The 21147-nt window shown below is 34.1% G+C and overlaps 1 protein-coding gene across 1 annotated transcript in view; it reads left to right on the top strand.

Annotated features, from left to right (window-relative positions):
- Positions 1-21147, top strand: part of STYX (serine/threonine/tyrosine interacting protein) — a 64084-nt gene that overhangs the window by 27112 nt on the left and 15825 nt on the right. Inside the window, exons 3-9 of the mRNA XM_010588638.3 lie at positions 2189-2242; positions 5949-6046; positions 8645-8705; positions 9104-9140; positions 10746-10785; positions 10886-10936; positions 15566-15638. Of these exons, the coding sequence (XP_010586940.1) occupies positions 2189-2242; positions 5949-6046; positions 8645-8705; positions 9104-9140; positions 10746-10785; positions 10886-10936; positions 15566-15638 (414 nt within the window). The remainder of the gene's footprint in view (positions 1-2188; positions 2243-5948; positions 6047-8644; positions 8706-9103; positions 9141-10745; positions 10786-10885; positions 10937-15565; positions 15639-21147) is intronic.

Below are 21147 nucleotides of genomic sequence, written 5' to 3' on the forward strand. Positions count from 1 at the left end.
GGGTCTGGCTCAGGGTCTGTAGTCCATAGCCGTTATGCTCCCAGGGACCATCAGTCAGGATACAAGAAAGCCAAGGGACATAGTGAAAAGTAGAAGAGGAAAGTCCGATAAGAAAGAACCAGAAGATAAGAATAAAACACATAGGAGGAGAAAGAAAAAGAATAATGAAAAGGGGGAACAAAAAAATTTTTTTTGAATTTTTATTCTCACCTCAAATAATAGATAAATTAAGAAAAATACTTTTGTTATAGAAGAGTCGTGTCAAAATGCTATGTTTGAAAGAAAGTGATGATTCACCATTTTTGTGCTAAAAGGATAATAGATTCTTGTTGATTTTTTTGTTTCATGGATTAAAAAATTATCCAGTAAACAGTTTAATTAATCAGGTAAAATTTTTTTTAAAAAAGTGTGCTTCCTACAGGTATATTTTAGAATATTGTCTGTGTTAATATTGATTATCTCTTTATGATAAGATGGCGTAGGACCAGGCAACATTTCCTTTTGCTGTTCATAGGGTTGTTGTGAGTTGGAGCTGACTCAGTGGCAACTAACGACAACAGTATTGATTTGTACTTTTATGTTTGGTTAATTGTAGATCTACAGGTTTCATTTAAATTGCCAGATTTTGCTTAAAATGTCGGAATAAGAGGCAAAAAATGTTTATAACTATTCTACAGTTATAATAATGTTTTCTACATTATTATAACTGTAGAATAGTTATAAAAATCTATTATAGCTACACAGCATGTAAATTATATTTTCAAGAGACCAGTAATAAATATGTAAAAATATTAAAAAAAAAAGAATTCAGAAAATGAATTGTTGCCTTTTCCTTTAGAGTAGAACTTTTTATTTCCTTTGAAAGTATAAGTGCAACATTAGCCTTATATGCAGTTTGCGTTTCTACATTTGTCTAATTTAGATAAATTCAGGAGAGTTGACTGTAAAGCAAATCAGTCTTTCAGATATTGATTTCCAGTCAATTTTGTAATTAAGCCCAGTTTGGAAGGAATTAAAATGATAACTAACCCACATAGCAATTCATTTTTGTTTTGCATTTAAGTAGCATTTGCAGTCAACTTTGCAAGCCCCAGGATCAATGTCTGTCACTCCTGGGAATCCCTTGACTTCTAAAAATCTGTTTCCTTTCTCTTAGTGAAAATCCATTGTTTTAAAATATGTGAGTACCTATGAGGGCTTTTTGTGTGTGTGTGTGTGTGCTATGGGGAATGCAAAGGTGAATAAAACATAATTCCCACAAGAAACTGGTAGAAATCTGACCTATTCACAAATCATTATGATATCTTAGAGAATTCCCGGGGAGGTACAAATGGTTAACTACTCCACTGCTAACTGAAAGGTTGACAGTTCAAGTCTACCCAGAGTTGCCTTAGAAGAAAGGCCTGGCAGTCCACTTCTAAAAAATTAGCTAATGAAAACCGCACGGAGCACAGTTCTACTGTGACACACATGGGGTTGCCACAAGTCAGAGTAGACTCATCAGCAACTGTTTTATAGAACTGAACTGTGAGATCGTACTACATCAGTATCTAGGGTATGATATATCCAGACGAAAACCTTTCTGTATTGAATTTACAAAGGATAAATTTGAATTTAACATTTGAAAGGTAATTATTTAAATTGTTAAAACTCTGTCAGAAGGCAGACATTTGATAATTGGTCTAGTTTTTTTAGCTTTGTGATTACAGTATTCTGTAATTATAAATAATTTTTAATCCTGTTTTATCTTGTGCTACTTTTGATTTGGCTAAATAAAGTTTTGTGTAATTCCAAGGAGTTGATTTTCCTTATGCCTATTTTATTTCTAGTCTATACCGTGGAATAGAAGTAAAATTTAAAGAGGTTTTATTAATCTAAAAGACAACTATACAGTGTTCTTATTCTACCCAAACTGCTTATAAAAAGCAACATGCACTTGAAATATCTGACTTTGTAGAACTATATTAAACTTTAAATGTCTCATTTGATGTTATGAAGCACATCAGTGTTTTTTGTTCTCTATCATTTGCATAGTATGGCTAGGAAATACTGCCTAAATAATAAGCTTTTAAGCAAATTGTTATAACAACTATGAAAACCACACAAATCCAGTTTTATGAGATACATAGTGTGTGATTTAATTTGCTGTTAGTAAATATATCTCTCTCTCTTTTTCTTTTTTCCCCAGGAAATTTTACCTGGATTGTTTTTAGGCCCATATTCTTCTGCCATGAAAAGCAAGGTATGAACTTTAGGTTCACCAAGAAACTTCATTAACAAACTTTTCTAGAGAGTTTTTAGTAGTAATAGTTCTATTTTATAGCAAGTCCTCAAATATTTTGTGTTAACACTTATTGTTACTCTGGAGTGTCTACCGCTTTCCCAGTTCTCCTGGATCAGTGGTTCTCAAGAATTTGACCACAAATTGCAGAAAAATTCTTTTATTTTTCCTTTAAAATCCATGGTGAAAGATTTACCAAACAGTTGGCCTTTATTTAATACTTTATTTACCCTCTGAAATATTAGACATCTACAGTTGCTCATCATAGCTCCTGAGCGGTATGAGATACAATTAAAGCCCAAAGTAAGGAAATTTAACATTTTCGTTTTTAGTCTTTCCTTACTAACCACAAGAGTGTGTGTGTTTTAATTGAAAGTGACTCATACCATTTATGTTTTTGCAGACTTTAGAGGTCTGGGTGCTCCTGGTTAGAAAGCATTGCACTGTATAGATGTGCTGTAGAGTTAACTGAATTAATGCGCTGCCTCAGTTAACACAGTTAAAATGGTAGAGTCTGATTTTAATATATGTAGCAGTGTTGTTGCCACTTCCAGAAGGATTTAACCCATGCCTAATTGGAAACCCTGGTAGCATGGCGGTTAAGGGCTACAGCTGCTAACCAAAAGGCTGGGAGTTCAGATTCACCAGGCACTCCTTGGAAACGTTATGGGGCAGTTCTACTCTGTCCTGTAGGGTCGCTATGAGTCAGAATCGACTTGATGGCAATGGGTTTGGTTTTTTGGTTTGTTTAATGTATCTTTGCTTTTAACGATACAACTAGTTCTCTTTGAATTAGAAATCCTGTCTCTCAGATGTTTTCCTCAAACTTTGGCTATTTAGAAGTCAGTATACTTGTTAGAAACTCTGATGACATAGTGGTTAAGCGCTTAGCTGCAAACCAAAAGGTCAGCAGTTCAAACTCACCAATCATTCCACTGGAGAACGATGTGGCGGTCTGCTTGCAGAAAGATATACAGCCTTGGAAACCATATGGGGCTATTCTGCTCTGTCCTATAGGGTCGCTGTGAGTCGGAATTGACTCAGCAACAACAGGTTTGGTTTTGGTTTTATACTTAAGCTATGGTATGGTATCTACCTACAGTTAATTTTGTAATATCTAGAGTTTTAAACATTCATTTTATAATTTGATATGTTTATGAATTTTAAGTGAAAAGGAGTTTTTAAAAGTTAAAGTCAGTTCTTCTGAAATTGAAAGGTTTTTTAACTGTTGAGGCATAACAAAAAATAATCCCAGCAATTTTGATGGCCTTTGTATGGTGGTAAAGTATTAGGGAAGGAGCCCTGGTGGTGCAGTGGTTAAGTGCTTGGCTGCTAACCAAAAGGTGGGCAGTTTGAATTCACCAGCAGCTCCACAGGAGTTGGCATTCTGCTTCCATAAAGATTACAGGCTGGGAAACCCCATGAGGCAGTTCTGCCCTGTCCTGAAGGGCTGCTGTGAGTTGGAACCCACTCGATGACAATGGTTTTTTTTTTTTAATATTGGGGAAAGGGTAGGCAAATGACTATAGATTTAACTGTGCCTTTTTTTTACTTTGTAAATGGCAAATATAAACAAATTATTTCTCAGTTAAGTAATATTCACAAAGTATTGGCCTTCAACATGTTTCTCAGACGATTTTCTTTTTTATTCATTCATACTGCACTTTATAATTATATCTATTATAGTATTTTTCACATTATAGTGTAAGTGTTTGTTTACAGGTCTGTCTACTCACAACCTCTCCCCCTTCAATTTCATCATGATTTTATCAGACTTAGGAAAAGGCCTTGTTTCTTCTATGGCAAAATTTGATGTCCCCTAACCTGAGTCCCCGTAATATATCCCTTTTTTCTTTTCATACTATTATCCAAAATTTATCTTTTATCAAAAATAATAATAGGGATAAATAAACCTTAGGGAACAAACTCCTTTTCAAAGACTCATTTACTTAAGCCTGTGTATTTAGTACATTCAAATACAGTTTTAATAAAAGAGAAATTTAGGCTCTCTGCAACTAGTAAACTGTTTCTTTTTGCAAAATTTCTCTATTATTTGTAGGTATAGCTAAAGTCATAATTTGCTTTATATAAACAAAAATCCACTGAAAAATACAAAATATCATGTTTGCTATTACATTAGGATTCTATTTTGACAAGATTTGTTTTTCACTTATTGTTGTTAGGTGCCTTCACACTTGTTAAAAGAGGATTTTATCCACAATTATATATGGCCTCTTTTAGTTTCTCGCATTAATTAAGTAGATACAGAAGAAACACAAAAACGCTATCCTGGATCATCAAGTGTAAACAAAGGAGTGAATGTTGAATTCATTTTGGAAGTTTGACATAAATGTGAACATGGACTATTGGGTGATGATTTAATCCTAGCTTAAATCCTTACCTCCCTTCCTCTAACTCAGAATGTAGTCAAGAAATACAAAAAGAATTGAATTGTAATCTGTGCCAGACATAGGAGAATTTACTGCAAAAATTAACATTTAAAACTTTTGAAGTCCGTAAAATTATTCTTTGACTACTCTTGTGAATTTCAGTTCTGGACTGTTTAATGCAGAAAGTGGGAATTAAATACATAGAATCATAAATTGAAAGTGTCAGGAAATACAAGGTTATTAATTCTGATTCTTCATTCTAGCAAGAGTTTTCATTCATTTATTGAATACCTACTATGTGCCAGGCACTGCTATACATATTTAATATAAATCGATGAACAAACAAAAATTCTTGTTCTCATGGAATTTGATTCTAGCTAGTAAAATAACATGATATTTATAAACTCATTGAAACCTATAATCACTTATAAGAATTTATTATTTGGTAATTTTCAGAGTTGTCATATTAAATTGCTTTAAATATACAGGGGAAAAAAAAGACAAAACTACAGAATATCATTAGAGTTGACATTTTTAACTTTAGGAGAATTTTAAACCAGCAAACAGTTGATGAGAGTCTCTAAATTGTATAAATTAATTCTGGCTTGTAGAAAAAAATATATTGGAATGATATATAGTAGTCTAGAGGTTTGAGCTCTGGTACTGCTATTAATTAGGTCAGTGGTGATGAACTGTTTACTAATTTAAGTGTTCTGTGTTTTAGTAGTCTCCCCAAAAGAATAAAGCTTACAGTCTATGTATATAACTACCATTTACTAAACACTTGACATGTGACAGGTACCATGATGAGCACTTTACCTATATTATATAATTCTCACAACCCCTCAGTAAGTAAGTAGTGTTTTCACACAAGGAAACTGAGCACGAGAACTCAGGCCATTAGCAGAGGTAGAATTTAAAGCTTGGGCTCTCATGACTCCAAAGCCCATGCTTTTACCCACTATGTAGTACTGTTTCCCAAATAAATTGTATTTAAGGACCTATCTAGCTGTAAAATTTAAGGTGTAAAATATCCCTTGTAACCTTTTGAGGACATGTAGTATATTAATCTTCAATCATTGAACTATCTTGCCAATCACTTGAGATATATTACAAAATTAAATTTAATTTTCCATACTTAAGACTCATTGTTTCTAATATGGTTATTATTTCTGTGTTGAGTTCTGTGTATTTATTTTCATATAGCTGTGTTATAGTAGGATAATGTTTTCTGTTTTAAAACTACTGCTCTCACCTGTCCCCCTCTTTCTTTATAGCTACCCATACTACAGAAACATGGAATAACCCACATAATATGCATAAGACAAAATATTGAAGCAAACTTTATTAAACCAAACTTTCAACAATTATTTAGGTAAGAATTATTGCTATGATTTATAAAAATGTTAAGGGTAGCAAACATTTAATGTAGTTTTCAAGTTTATTTTATACTAGAAGACTATTCTGTACATACCTATTTTGTAAAGATGGGTCATAGGGTATATAATTTTAAAAAGAAATTTTATTTAAAAAAAACTTTAGATAGGTAATTCATGCATGTAATGCAGAATTCAAAGAGTACACAAGAATGTATACTGAAAAGTAGGTTTTCCTATTCCTATCACCTGGATACTCAGTTCTCCTCCTTAGAGCCATCCATAGTCACTTCTTCTTGAGGATCCGTCCAGAGTTACGTGTTGCATATACGAGTGTGTTTATGTGTATGTTTATTCAATCAGTCTCCTATTATAGACATTTAGATTATTGCCAGAATTTCACTAATATAGTGTATAGTAAGTATGCCTGTATATATGTCAGTTGATTTGTGAGTGTATCTGTAGGGTCGTAATGAGTCAGAGTCGACTTGACGACAACAGGTTTGGATTTTTTTTTTTTCTTTAATATCTATAGGATAAATTTGTAGAAGTGGAATTCTAGATCTTAGAATATGAGAATTTTAATAGATGTTGCAAATTGCCCTCCAGAAAGTTGTATCATTTTACATTCTCACTATCAGGTGCATTTTATCAGGACAGAATTATAAAACATCTTACATTTTTCCAGTCTGATGGAGTAAAAATGATGTCTCATATAATTTTAATATGGCTTTCTATTTATCTTGTAATGAATGAGGTTAAGCATCTAGTGGTGTTTAATATTCTTTAACTTTTCAAAAATTATTTGAAAGTTTTTCAAAAAAGAATATATTACAAATAACACAAAAGTCAAAGGGTACATAAAGGTATATAATGAATGTAAGTCTGTCCTCTAAACCCAAACACCCCACTGTCCTCTTGGTAGGTGGCTACTATTAACTTTTCCTTGAATATCATTCTAGAGTTGCTCCATCTATGTAAAAGCATTTATATTAAAAATACTTTAATGCTGTGCTTTAATGTTTGTAAAAATGAAAACAACCTAAATGTTCATCAGCATACTCTAAAATATGTTGTTTAAATATGCAGTAGAATACTATGTAACCATGAAAATGGATGAAGTATGTCTATGTGTGTTGATATGGAATAATCTCTAAGATTTATTACATGAAAAAAGCAAGATGCAGAACCATGTGCATGCTTTCAATGTGTTTAAAAAATATTCAAAACATAAATATGTATGTACATATATGCATGTGTGTGTGTGTGTATATGTGTATACACATATACGTATACATACGTATGTGGAGCCCTAGTGGCACAGTGGCTAAGAACTTGGCTGCTAACCAAAAGATCAGTGGTTCAGATGCACCAGCTACTCCTTGAAAACCCTAATGGGCAATTTTTCTCTGTCCTGTAGGGTTGCTATAAGTCGGAATCGACTCCATGGCAACAGATTTTGTTTGGTATATTCTAATATAAAATATATTGAGTTTTTTCTAATTGTAAAAGAAATACTATCCTTTATAGATATTTTAATAGATACAGAATGACACCAAGAAAAATATTTAACACTCATTCATAATTCCATGGTCCAGAGAAAACTAGTTTTAACATTTTGGTATATTTGTTTCTAAATCTTTCTCTGCTGTTTGTGCCTGTGTGTGTATAAACTTGTGTATATTAAAGAAAATGGCAATGTATTGTAAAATACCATATAATTACATTTTTAATTTTATTCTTAGTTATTACAGTTCTGGGTACAGGCTCTTTATCTTTAGACTTAAGATACTAGCTTCTTATAGATTGATGGTAGTTCTAGTAGTTCTTAACATTTTAGAATTGCATGCAATAAGATGTCTTAGTTTGATTCTGAATTAACTTTTTTTTTTTTCTGAAGCAGTATTGTGTACAGCATCTACGTCTACCCAATCACTTGAGGATAGAGCCATTGTCAGAATCCTTATAGTTTTTCTATATTGGATTTTCCTCGTATCCTTAGCTTTGACTTTCTGTGATAAGCCCTGAATTTATTTGTTACTACCTAAATGATCATTAAAGAAGTAATTTTTAAAGAAATGTTGACCTTAAAAATTGATTTCTTAATTTGACTAGTTAGTAAATTGGTGATCCTGGGTAGGTTAGAAACGGGAATTTTTCACAAAATAAAATAAGCATCATATATTAATAATGCCTTACTTTAAATGTTTTCCAGAGTAGAAAATTCCAGGACAGGTGGTCTCTTAGAAAACAATGACTTTCATCAAACCACTGCCTTCTGTTTTATGAACTCTTTTTCTTTCAGACTTTGGGCCTTCATCTCCATGGTCCTCTGTAGGATTGTGAGGAGAGGTCATAGGGCCACTTAGAGGAGAGTTTTCCGGTCTTAGGGAAGTTGATAGAAATAGAAGAATAACAGTAAAGGTGGCAAGGACTTACTGTCTTTGTTTTTTGGATTTACTCTGATCTAGAGAAAGATTTTTTGCTTATGACTTTTCTATTTTCATGGTTGCCAAGAAATTTTCAAAGTTATTTTTTTTAAATGTAAGGAGAGTTTTATCTGAAATTGTGCTTATAACAAAATATTCTGTTTTCAGATATTTAGTCTTGGATATTGCAGATAATCCGGTTGAAAATATAATACGTTTTTTCCCAATGGTAGGTATATTTTAATATCATTTCAAATTTATTTATGATTTGACGTTCTAATTGTAGTTCTATAGCTTAATGTTGTGAAACATAATTCTCTCTTATACTACTTTTAGTTTCTTGTGATTGAAAATTGTGGGATAACATTTTAAAGAAAATGAATTATTTGTAGAGTTTTTTTTTTATGATCTCTAAATATGTGAGAAATCACATTTTAAATTTATTTTATTCAAATTAAATTTTAGCTCCTATATAAATTTTTAAACTTACAATAGTTTAAATATTTGTAGCATTTTGAAAAATCTGTATAAATTAGCTGGAAATTTATTATTTTCAATATATTTTTATATTTTATGTGTATGTTTATTTATATGTTTTATTATAACCCCATTGTCTTTTGTCTTCAGACTAAAGAGTTTATTGACGGGAGCTTACAAACTGGAGGTAAACAATATTTCCTTTACTTAGCTAGTGTTTGTTTTCAGAAAAGATTATTTGTTATGGTTAATTTTTTAACCTTAAGTATATTTTATATTTTTACAGAATATAGAAGTCGTAATTAAATATAATAGAGTATTCCTAAATTTCTATTTTCCAAGCTGTTGCTTCATTTGGATAGCCTTTCTTAAATATCCCTACAGAACTGGTTTCAAATATTCTTACCATTAAATCTCTTTAACCTAAAAGTCTGTTGTATTCTTTACACAGCTAGTATAATAAATGGTAGAGATTTGAAAATAAATATCCAAGTGGTACGTATATCATCCACCACTCATCCGTCAGTTTGTTGTACTATGGTGCTTATACAACTTAAAATGAAAAGAAACAGCTGCAGACATCCATTAATAATCAGAACATGGAATATATGAAGTATGAATCAAGGAAAATTGAAAGTTGTAAAAAATGAAATCAAATGCTTCAAAGAGCAATATCCCAGACATTAGTAAGCTGAAATGGACTGGTATGAGCCATTTTGAATCAGACAATCATATGGTCTACCCTACTGCAACTGACAAATTGAAGAGGAATGACATTACATTCATTGGTAAAAAAAACATTTCAAGATGTATCCTGAGGTATAACGCTGTCAATGAGGATAATACCCATATGCCTACAAGGAAGACCAGTCAATACGACTATTACTCAAATTTACGCACTAACTACTAAGTCCAAAGATGAAGAAATTGAAGATTTTTATCAACTTCTGCATCTGAAATTGATCAAACATGCAGTCAGGATGCGTTGATAATTACTGCTGATTGGAATACTAAAGTTGGAAACAAAGAAGGAGGATCAGTAAACAAAACATTGAACTTGTCAAGGATTTCATTTTACTTGGATCCACAATCAACGCTTATGGAAGCAGCGATCAAGAAATCAAACAATATATTGCTTTGGGCAAATCTGCTGCGGAAGACTTCTTTGAAGTGTTAAAAAGCAAAGATGTTACTTTGTGGACAAAGATGTGCCTGACTGAGCCATGGTGTTCTCAGTCACCTCATAAGCATGAGAAACCTCAACAGTGAATAAGGAAGATGGAAAAATTGATGGATTTGAACTATGGTGTTGGCAAAGAATATTGACTTTACCATGGACTGCCAGAAGAACGAACAAATGTCTCTTAAAATAAATACAGCCAGAATGCTCCTTAGACGCGAGGATGGCAAGACTTAATTTCATGTACTTTGGACATGTTATCAGGAGGGACCAGTCCTTACAGAAGAACATCGTGGTTGATAAAGTAGAGGGTCAGCGAAAAAGAGGAAGACCCTCAAAAAGATGGATTGACTCAGTGGCTACAACAATGGGCTCAACCATAGCAACAATTGTGAGGATGACGCAGGACTGGGCAGTGTTTCATTCTTTTGTGCATAGGGTCATTATGGGTTGGAACCGACTTGATGGCATCTAGCAACAATAAAAACATGTATTTAGTATAAAGCATTTAAGAAAAAAATTGTTTTACCATGGTATGATATTAGATTTTCAGTGTATTTTAACTGTTGAATCAAGTGTTTTTCTATCAGAATAACTATTTCTTTTTTTCAGGAAAAGTTCTTGTCCATGGAAATGCTGGGATCTCTAGGAGGTATAAAGTTAGAGATAATCTTTCCTTCTGTAGCATTTAATTAATGAATTGTGGTTTTTTTTTGTTTGTTTGTTTTCTAAAATTTTTTTCCTTTCTTCAGTGCTGCCTTTGTTATTGCATACATTATGGAAACTTTTGGAATGAAGTACAGGTAAGAAAGTAGTCTAAAACCTAGACATAATTTAAAGTCTTATTAAAATGAAGCTTAGGAGCCCTTATACACGGTATAAACAGTATACAAAACATTACTAACAATGCACAAACACCCAGAAGAAAAACTAGATAACTGGGAGCTCCTAAAAATCAAACACTTAATGTTCATCCAAAGACTTCACCAAAAGAATAAAGAGACAACCTACAGTCGGGGAAAAAATGTTTGGCTATGACAAATCTGATTCAGCACCTTATCTCTGAAATCTACAAGATACTGCAAAACCTCAACAACAAAAAGACAACCCAATTAAAAAATGGGCAGGCACTTCACCAAAGAAGACATTCAGGTGGCTAACAGATACATGAGAAAATGCTCATGATCATTAGCCATTAGAAAAATGCAAATCAAAACTACAATGAGATACCATCTTACCCCAGCAAGGCTGGCATTAACTCAGAAAACTCAGAATAATAAATGTTGGAGAGGCTGTGGAGAGGTTGGAACACTTGTACACTGCTAGTAGAAATGTAAAATGGTACAACCACTTTGGAAATCGTTTTGGCGCTTCCTTAAAAAGCTAGAAATAGAACTATCATACAATACAGCAATCCCATTCCTTGGAATGTATCCTAGAGCGTTAAGAGCCTTTATAGGAGTAGATACATGCACACTCATGTTCATTGCAGCACTGTTTGCATTAGCAAAAAGATGGAAGCAACCAATACCCATCAACAGATGAATGGATAAACAAATTACAGTATATTCGCACAATGGAATACTGTGCAACGGTAGAGAACAATGGTGAATCCATGAAACGTAACATGGAGGAATCTGGAAAGCATTATGCTGAGTGAAATTCGTTGCAAAAGGACGAATATTATATGAGACCATTATTATAAGAACTCAAGAAAAGGTTTAAACACAGAAGAAAACATTCTTTGATGGTTACGAGGGTGGGGAGGGCGGGAGAGGGGTATTCACTAATTAGATACTGAACAAGAATTATTTTAGGTGAAAGGAAGGACAACACACAATACAGGGGAAGTCAGCACAACTGGACTAATCCAAAAGCTAAGAAGTTTCCTGAATACAGTCAAACACTTTGAGGGACAGGGTAGCAGGGGTGGGGGTCTCGGCACCATGGTTTCAGGGGACATATAGGTCACTTGGCGTAACAAAGTGTATTAAGAAAACGTGCATCCCACTTTGGTGAGTGGCATCTGGGATCTTAAAAGCTAGCAAGTGGCAAGCTAAGATGCATCAGTTGGTCTCAACCCACCTGGAGCACAGGAGAATGAAGAACACCAAAGACACCAGGAAAATGTGAGCCCCAGAGAAAGAAAGGGCCACATAAACCAGAGACTCCATCAGCCTAAGACCAGAAAAACTAGGTGGTGCCTGGCCACCACCAGTGACTGCTGACACGGAACACAGCAGAGAATCCCTGATAGTGCAGGAGAAAAGTGGAATGCAGTCTTCAAACTCTAGTAAAAAGATCAGACTTAGTGGTCTGACTGAGACTGGAGGTACCCCAGAGGTAATGGCCCCTGAAATGTCTGTTAGCCGAAAACTAAAATCATTCCCAACTCTTCAGACAAAGATTAGACTGAACTATAAGACATAAAGTGATACTGGTGAGGAGGGTACTTCTTAGCTCAAGCAGACACTTGAGACTATGTGGGCAGCTCCTGTCTGGAGGCGAAATGAGAAGGCAGAGAGGAACAGGAGCAGGTTGAATGGACGTGGGAAATACAGGGTAGAGAGAAGGAGTGTCCTGTCACATTGTAGGGAGAACAACTAGGGGCCTGTAACAATGTGTGTGTAAGTTTTTGTATGAGAGACTGGCTTGAATTGTAACTTTCACCCAAAGTGCAATTAAAAAAAATGAAGCCTAATAGAGATGATTTGGGAGTTTGAAGTTAATATTTCCTGTGATTACATCATCGAGTTGTGTTTGATTAAGGTGGGCTCTTATATCACATGGTAGTCTCTCAATCTTTATAGCTTACCTTATATAGGTCTACTTAGGCCAATATTTCTTGGTTTTATGAGACTAGTGCTAACTTGTTATTTTAGGAAACCAAAGTAACATCGATGGAATACTACTTAACCACTAGTGAATTGGTTAGTCTGAGTTTAAAAACTCTTGGACACAAAGTTTATTAGTAGCTTTCATTGTTTAAAAGATTTATTTTTTATGTTTACCTGTGATAGCAGTTGGATGATTTGTGTATAGCTTCTGTTCATTTCAATAGTCTTCCTTACCCAAAATCATCTTTTCCAAGCATATCACATAAATTTAAAAAAATAGTCTCGTGAGCTTCTTTCTCCAAAACAAAATATAAACCTGACTAGTGTACAGTGTTCCCTTTCTCAGTGTGTCTTATTGTACAAGTTAGAAATCTTGTTGTCATCCTGGACACCTCCTTCCCTCTCACTGCCCTGCCTTCCACACTGATCCATTAGCAGATCCTCTCTATTTTATCTCCTAAATATATCTGTGTACATAGACCAAGAGGCAGTCTTTTGAACAGAACAAAGGGATACTGTGTGGTTTAAAGTCAGAAAGGGTGTGTGTCAGGATTGTATCCTTTTTCCGTATGCTGAGCATATAATCCGGGAAGCTGGACTATATGAAGAAGAATGTGGCATCAGGATTGGAGGAAGACTCATTAACAACCTGTGATATGCAGGTGACACAGCTTTGCTTGCTGAAAGTGAAGAGGACTTGAGCACTTACTGATGAAGATCAAAGACTACAGCCTTCAGTATGGATTTCATCTCAACATAAAGAAAACAAAAACCCTCACAACTGGACCAATGAGCAACATTATGATAAACGGAGAAAAGATTGAAGTTGTCAAGGATTTCGTTTTACTTGGATCCACAGTCAACAGCCATGGAAGCTGCAGTTAAGAAATCAAACAACATGTTGCAGCGGGTAGATTTGCTGCAAAAGACCTCTTTAAAGGGTTAAAAGGCAAAGATGTCACTTTGTGGACTAAGGTGCACCTGACCCAAGCTGTGATATTTTCAGTCCCTTCGTATGCTTGCAACAGCAGGGCACCGAATGAAGAAGACAGAAAAAGAATTGATGCCTTTGAATTATGGTGTTGGCAAAGAATTTTGAATATACAATGGAGTGCCAGAAGAATAAACAAATCTGTCTTGGAGGAAGTACAGCTAGTATGCTCCTTAGAAGCAGGGATGGCGAGACTTCGTCTTAAAGGCTTTGAATGTCTTATCAGGGGGACTATTCTCTGGAGAAGGGCATCATGCTTGGTAAAGTAGAGGGCCATCAAAAAAGAAGACCCTCAACAAATGGATGGATATAGTGGCTGTAACAATGGGCCCAAAGCATAACAACGATTGTGAGGATGGTGCAGGACCCAGCAGTGTTTCGATTTGTTGTGTGTAGGGTCGCTATGAGTCAGAACCCACTCGACTGCACCTAACAACAACAATCTTAAATCTTTCTCCTCCTTCATGACCATTCTATTCTAATCTCTTAATCCAAGCTTCAGTCCTATCTCTCCTGGACTATTCCAAAAATAGCCTACTTAGTGATCTCATTTATTCTTTCTCTCTTCCAGTCTATTCTCTTCTCCACACTACAATTGAAATGATCGTTTCAAAAATCTATTCATACAATAATCTTACCCCTAAAACCTCTCCAAGGTTTTTGATCCTTAGTTTTTTACATGGCCCATTAAACTTTGCATTACACCAGCCTCTTATTCCTTATACCATATTCCCCATCACTCTCTATGCTTGGGCTATGTTCAACATTGGATCCACTTGCCTAACACATAGTAGACATTCATATGCTTGTTTACATTTACATTGTTCTTTATGCTTTATATTTATAATGGAAAAGTGTGCTTAAAAATAGCCGTTCTTAAAGGAATATATTTTGAAATCAAATGCCTTGTTTAGGTAATTGAAAAGATTTAATGTGCAATGGTAGACTTCCTCTTTTATATATTCTCCTTATTATTTGTTATTTTGTCTGTATTAATATAGTAAGCCCCCAGGTTACGAACGTCCGACTTACAGACAGCTTGTACTTGCCCTTTAATGTTGTTTAAATTCGCTCTCACTTTGAAAGGATTGTACCAACCCCTACTGGAAACATATTCTTCATCATAGTCACTGTCACTTGCTGCACGTGCAGCTTTTAAATCACTGAAAAGACTTTGAGTATTTTTTGCACCAAAGTAAGGGTAAGAACTGTATGCCCCTGTTCTGATTTACCTACAAATTCGACTTAAAGACACACTTAGGAACAGATCTTGTTTCTAACCCAGAGACTGCCTGTAGTTAAAATAGCTTCCCTGTATTGTGCCAGGTACGATTATGGGTACTTTTATCTCATTTAGCCTCACAGCAACACAAAGTAGATATAATTCTCCTGGTACAGAGAACTGTGAAACGCAGTATGACCATGCTGTTGATTTTTTCACTAAAGCTCAGTACCCGTCTGTAGTATAAGTTGTATGAGTATGATTTCCCATTTTAGGTAAATTTTTAGGTAAGTTCCTATTTTAGGTAAATTCTTGAAGAATTGAGATTAATTCATCAAAATCTAATGCCATCTCATTAATTTTATTTATTTTCTTTTTTCAGAGATGCATTTGCTTATGTTCAAGAAAGAAGATTTTGTATTAACCCTAATGCTGGATTTGTCCATCAACTTCAGGTAACTTCTATTCCTCATTAAGGCAGTCAGAAAGTAGGATATTTCAAGTCATATTTCCATGTAACTTAAGTATAGAATTTACTTTGCAACTTCTTAAAATTGGCATAATCTGACTAAGGTGACTTTTTTTCAAGTTTCAATCTATTTTAGAATATATTTTTTTAAAAGCTACCATTACCAAGGAAAAGGGGTTAAAGGCTCTTTGATAAAACTAAGGTAAAATAATTGGTAGGCATTCTTCAATTCTGTTTCTCTGTTTCGATCACATACATAGAGCCTGAGATTGATTCGATACTAAGTATATTACATATACATTGCAGGTTTTTTCTATTGAATGTATTTTATCCTTTCCATGTTGTTTCAAATTTTGTTCATTCTGATCAGATTCACTAAAAAAAGAATATAAACCTATGAATTATCTAATTAGATTTATTCATTTTTTTTCAAGAGGGAAAGATAGTAGCTTGAAGAATGTATTCTGGCTAATTCCATTTAGTTATGCAGGAATGAATCTCACATTGAAACGTCAAGAATATTACAAAATGTGTTGTTTCAGTAATAGAGGACAGTTTTACTTCATTCATTCAAAAGACAAACAGTGGCATCTTCAGCCTGTTTATGGAAAATGTTTCTTTTATTCCTTCTTTATAGTTATATTGTAGAATACATTCCAACTAACTTTAATTTGTGAATTTCTTTGCCTTTTGTCATGTGGTGTAAAAACTTTTTTTTTTAACTGATTTTCGTATTTGAAAGAGTAATACATACACATGGTTTAAAAAGTTAAAATCCAGCACTGCCTAAGAGAATACAAATGAAAAGCAGGTCTCCTTAATAGTATATCTTGAAGGTAATTTTATAACAGCAAATATCACTCTACTTGCACAATATTTTATAGTGTATGTGAATCACAATTTTATGTGACCAGTTTCTTGTTAATGGACATTTAGATTATTTCTAGCCTTTCATGATTATAGACAGTACTGTAAATAATGTCCAGGTGGGGACATGTCTGTGTACATGGGTGAATACACCTGTAAAATAATTCATCAAAGTGAAAATGCTGGATTAGAGGACATTTGAAATTTAATAGATGTTACCAAATTGTCTTTAAAAGGTTAAAATAATGTAACCTTCCACAACCGTGAAACAAGGAGGTACCTATTTCCCTATACCCTGGCCAACAATAGCCAAAAGTGTTTTAGTGAACTTTTCGATTGTTGTCATCATGGTGGTAAAAATAACAACTTTTTTCTCCCCACAGTTTCCTTCCCTTTAATTGAGTGAGGTTAGAACTTTTTTTTATGTTTGAGTTATTTATATTTTTCTCTAAACTGATTGTTGATGTTCTTTGCCCATTTTTCTATCAGGTTGTTAGTCTTTTTCTCACTGGTTTCTAAGGGCTATTTGTGTTAAGGAAATCTGTCATTGCCCTCCTGATTTGAAATGCCATTTTTATTTTGTACCAAATTTTGATCTGTACTTGGGCCTGTTTCTGGACTTTGTTTCTTGTTATATTGATCTGTTTGTTTCTGTACCTGTATCAAACAGTTTCAAATACTGTATAATTTTATATAAATAATTTATGATATGACTCAAGATCCCCTTATTAATATTCTTTTCCAGAATTTTCCTGGCAAGTACTTACATTTATTTTTTGGTGTGAATTTTACTGAAAGAAGTACTGTAGGCATTTTTTCTATCTTTACATTCACAGTTCAGAAAGAATTGACACCTTTAAATTTTAAGTCTTCCTGTCTAAGAATGTGTTCCATTTATCCAAGTCAACTTTAGAGTTCTAAAGTTTTTTTTGTATAGAACCTTTAGATTTATTCCTAGGTATTTTATTTCTTTTGTTTCTATTATAAATGAGTTTTTTTTTTCCTTCCAGTATGTTTTCTAATTTGTAATAGAAATTTGTATTTGTGTATAAAAAAGCTATAGATTATTGTTGATTAATTTTGCAGTTGGCAAGCTTCCTAAACACTTTGATTCCAGTGAATTCTCCAGTTGAGTCTCTTAGCTTTTCATCTCATCCTCAAATCATAATTTTACCATCTTCTAATTTTTTTATTTTCTTTCTCATTGGATGTCATTGTATCAAAACAATAGGTAATAGTGGTGATAGCGGTCATGCTTACCTTATTTTTTATTTTAATCTCAGTGCTTCTAGTGTTGCACCATGCACACATGCATATGTGTGTGTGTGTGTGTGTTACTACTGACACCAACTTCCTGGAGTTAAGCCAGCCTTCACAGGTGAAGGGCACAGTCCTCAGGACCCCATGTCTGTCCAATATCAGACACCAGCCACAAGCTCAGGGGTCTCCAAGCCACCCTCACTTTTGACCAGCTGGCTCCAAATTTAGGGAAGCCCTGGTAGTGGAGTAGTTAAGAGCTTGGCTGCTCACCAAAAGATCAGCAGTTGAAATCCACTGGCCACTTCTTAGAAACCCTATGAGGCAGTTCTGCTGTGTCTTATAGCATTGCTATGAGTTGGAATTGACTTGACCGCAACAGGTTTTTTTTTTTTTTTTTTTAACTACCCCCTCAGATTCAATAATTTGCCAGAATGACTTATAAAACTCACTGAAAGCACTGTACTTATGATTACAATTTTATTGTAGCAAAAAGGTATGAATCAGAGTCAGCCAAAGGGAGTGCTGTGTAAGGCAAAATCTAGGAGGGTCCCAAGCATGAAGCTTTCGTTATCCTCTCCTCATGGAGTCGCAACTTGTCACCTTCACAGCACATAAACGTGATAATACAGAATATTGTCAGTCAGTGAAGCTTACCCAAGCCTCAGTGTCCAGAGTTTTTATTGGGGCTTCATTAGGAGGCATGATTGATTGACTCACTGGCCACATTATTGAACCCAATCTCCAGCCCCTCATCCCTCCTCAGAGGTTGGGGTGATATCATTGGCCCAAAGCTCCAACCTTTTAATCACATGGTTAGTCTTTCTGGTGGGCAGATACCATTCTTAGTCATCTCATTAGCATAAAATATCCAGGAGCCTGCCGTAAATAACATGCACACTTCAATCACTTGGGAATTCCCGAGGGTTTAGAGTTTATCCTCCCAGGAACCAGGGACAAAGCCTCACCTCTCTTTGGGTAAAGTTAATACTTTACTACACACTATCCAGCTATTCCTGTGTTAAGAGTGATTATCCGGAATAAATGGTTTTGGTTTTTTTTTTAAGGTTTTATTTATTTTTAGTGTTTATGGAATGACTGTAGTCCTTAAAAAGGAGCCCTGGTGGTACAGTGGTTAAGCGCTCAGCTGCCGACTGAAAGATTGGTGGTTTGAACCCACCACCCGCTCCGTGGGAGTGAGATGTGGCAGTCAGTTTCCAAAAAGATTTACTGCCTTGGAAACCCTATGGGGCAGTCCTATTCTGCCCTTGTTCTGTAGGGCCACTAGAAGTCAGAATTCGACGTGACAGCAATCGTTTTTTTGTTGTTGTTGTGTGCCATTAATATGGCGGATTGAAATACTACCAAAAAAAGACCAAACCCGTTGCTGTCAAGTCGATTCTGACTCATAGGGACCCTGTGGGACAGAGTAGAACTGTTCGTAGGGTTTTGAGCAGCCAATCTTTCGATTAACTGCTGTAACCTTTACCTACTATGCCACCAGCATTTCCAGTTGAAATATTAGGTCACATTATGTTCAGTTTCCTAATATGCAGTCATCCTTTTGGTTCAGGAATAGATCCCACTTGATTATGATATACTCTTCTCTTAATGTGTTGATGGATTATATTTGCTTTTTTTTTTTTTAATTTTGAATTAGCTGAATAAGTGATAGTAGTTCGTAGTATTTTTTTCTGCACAACCTTTTTCTGGTTTTCTTGTCTGTATGCTCTGGAACAATTTGAAGCAGATTAGCATTACCTGTTTCTTAATGTTTTGGTATACCGCACTTTTTAAATCATCCAATTTTGATGTTTTATTTAATTCAGTTATTCATTCATATATTTTGAGGGTGAGCAAAGACTTGGAAAACTTTCTTAATTTTGTAGATCTGATTTTCTGATGCTCTTAGGGTCATTTTGGATGGTTTTATAGTCTCCTATATAATAATTTATTTCATAGAATTTTGCATAGAATTAAAGAAAATAGTATATCTTATATTCTTTTTAATATCTCTGATTCTGTGGCTAGTTTTCATTCTCATTCTTGTTTCTAGTTCTGTGTATCTGTGCTTTTTTTTCTCTTGATCTAATTAGTTTATACACTTTGTAATAGTATTCTAATTTCTTGGGTTTTGTTATTGTTGCTGTTTTTTGGTATATTATTTAAGTGAAAGTTTCAGTAATTCAGGACTATGAGTTACCCTCTTAGCATTGCTTTAGCCTATCCTACAGGTTCTGATTTTTTTTTATTATTATTGTTTAGCTTGATATTCTTTGATTTTAGATTTTATTTTATTTTTTATCCAAAATGTTTCAGAGATTTTTTAATGTTTAGATAAAGGTTTTTTTTTCTATTTTTATTTATACTTAGTTTTATTGCATTTCATCAGAGAATGGTTTATACTTTTTTTTTTTTTTACTTATTTTTTTTTTTCTTATGTTTGCTTTGTTGCCAAATATGCAGTTGGTTTTATGAATATTTCATGGGCACTTGAAAAGAAGATGTATTCTCTGTTTTCGATGTATTTGTCCACTTGATCTGTCTTGGGCTGAGAGAGGTGAATTGAAATCTCCTAATACTATATTAGAAACCCTGGTGGTGTAGTGAACCAAAAGATTGGCAGCTTGAATCTACCAGGTGCTGCTTGGATATTCTATGGGGCAGTTCTATTCTGTCCTATAAGGTCCCTATGAGTCAGAATTGACTCAACAGCAATGGGTTTGGTTTTTGGTTTGGTATTACTATATGGTGTTTATTTATTTTTCCTTTATTGCGTATAATTTCTTTGAAATTTTTGGTCCTGTGTTATCTGGTACATAAAATTTCAAGTTAAGTGGTTGTACCCTTTATTTTTCTTTCATGTAATTATTTTACCTTGAAAGTAACCTTGTTTAATATCAATATTGTGAACCCTACTTTTTTGCTGTTTGCATCTGCTTTGTGAGTGTTCTTATCCCTTTTCTTTCAATTTTTTTAAGTAACTTCGATTTTAGGTGCATTTCCTTAATATGGCTGTGGCTGAGTATTGGTATCTGATCCAGTACCACCTCCTAATTTTTAAAAAATTATATACTTTTTCTACATTGTTATAACATTTGTATTCTATTCTATAACCATATTTCCTAGTTATTCGTTCTTAGTTCTGCATTTGAATAGAATTCACCCAATCCTATCAGCTATCACAGCTTCTTTATTCAACCTCTATTTGTCTTTAGGCATTATTTTCAAGAAGAGTTCATGGAAACTGTATTCCCTAAGTCCTTGCATGTCAGAAAATATCTTTTGCCCTTATGTTTGAATGACAATTGGCCAGATATAAAAAATATGTATTTAATACTTTTCCCCTTATAGCTTTATACACAGATCTG

Source organism: Loxodonta africana, chromosome 10 (genome assembly GCF_030014295.1).
Source record: "Loxodonta africana isolate mLoxAfr1 chromosome 10, mLoxAfr1.hap2, whole genome shotgun sequence".
In the NCBI taxonomy this organism is placed as follows: domain Eukaryota; kingdom Metazoa; phylum Chordata; class Mammalia; order Proboscidea; family Elephantidae; genus Loxodonta; species Loxodonta africana.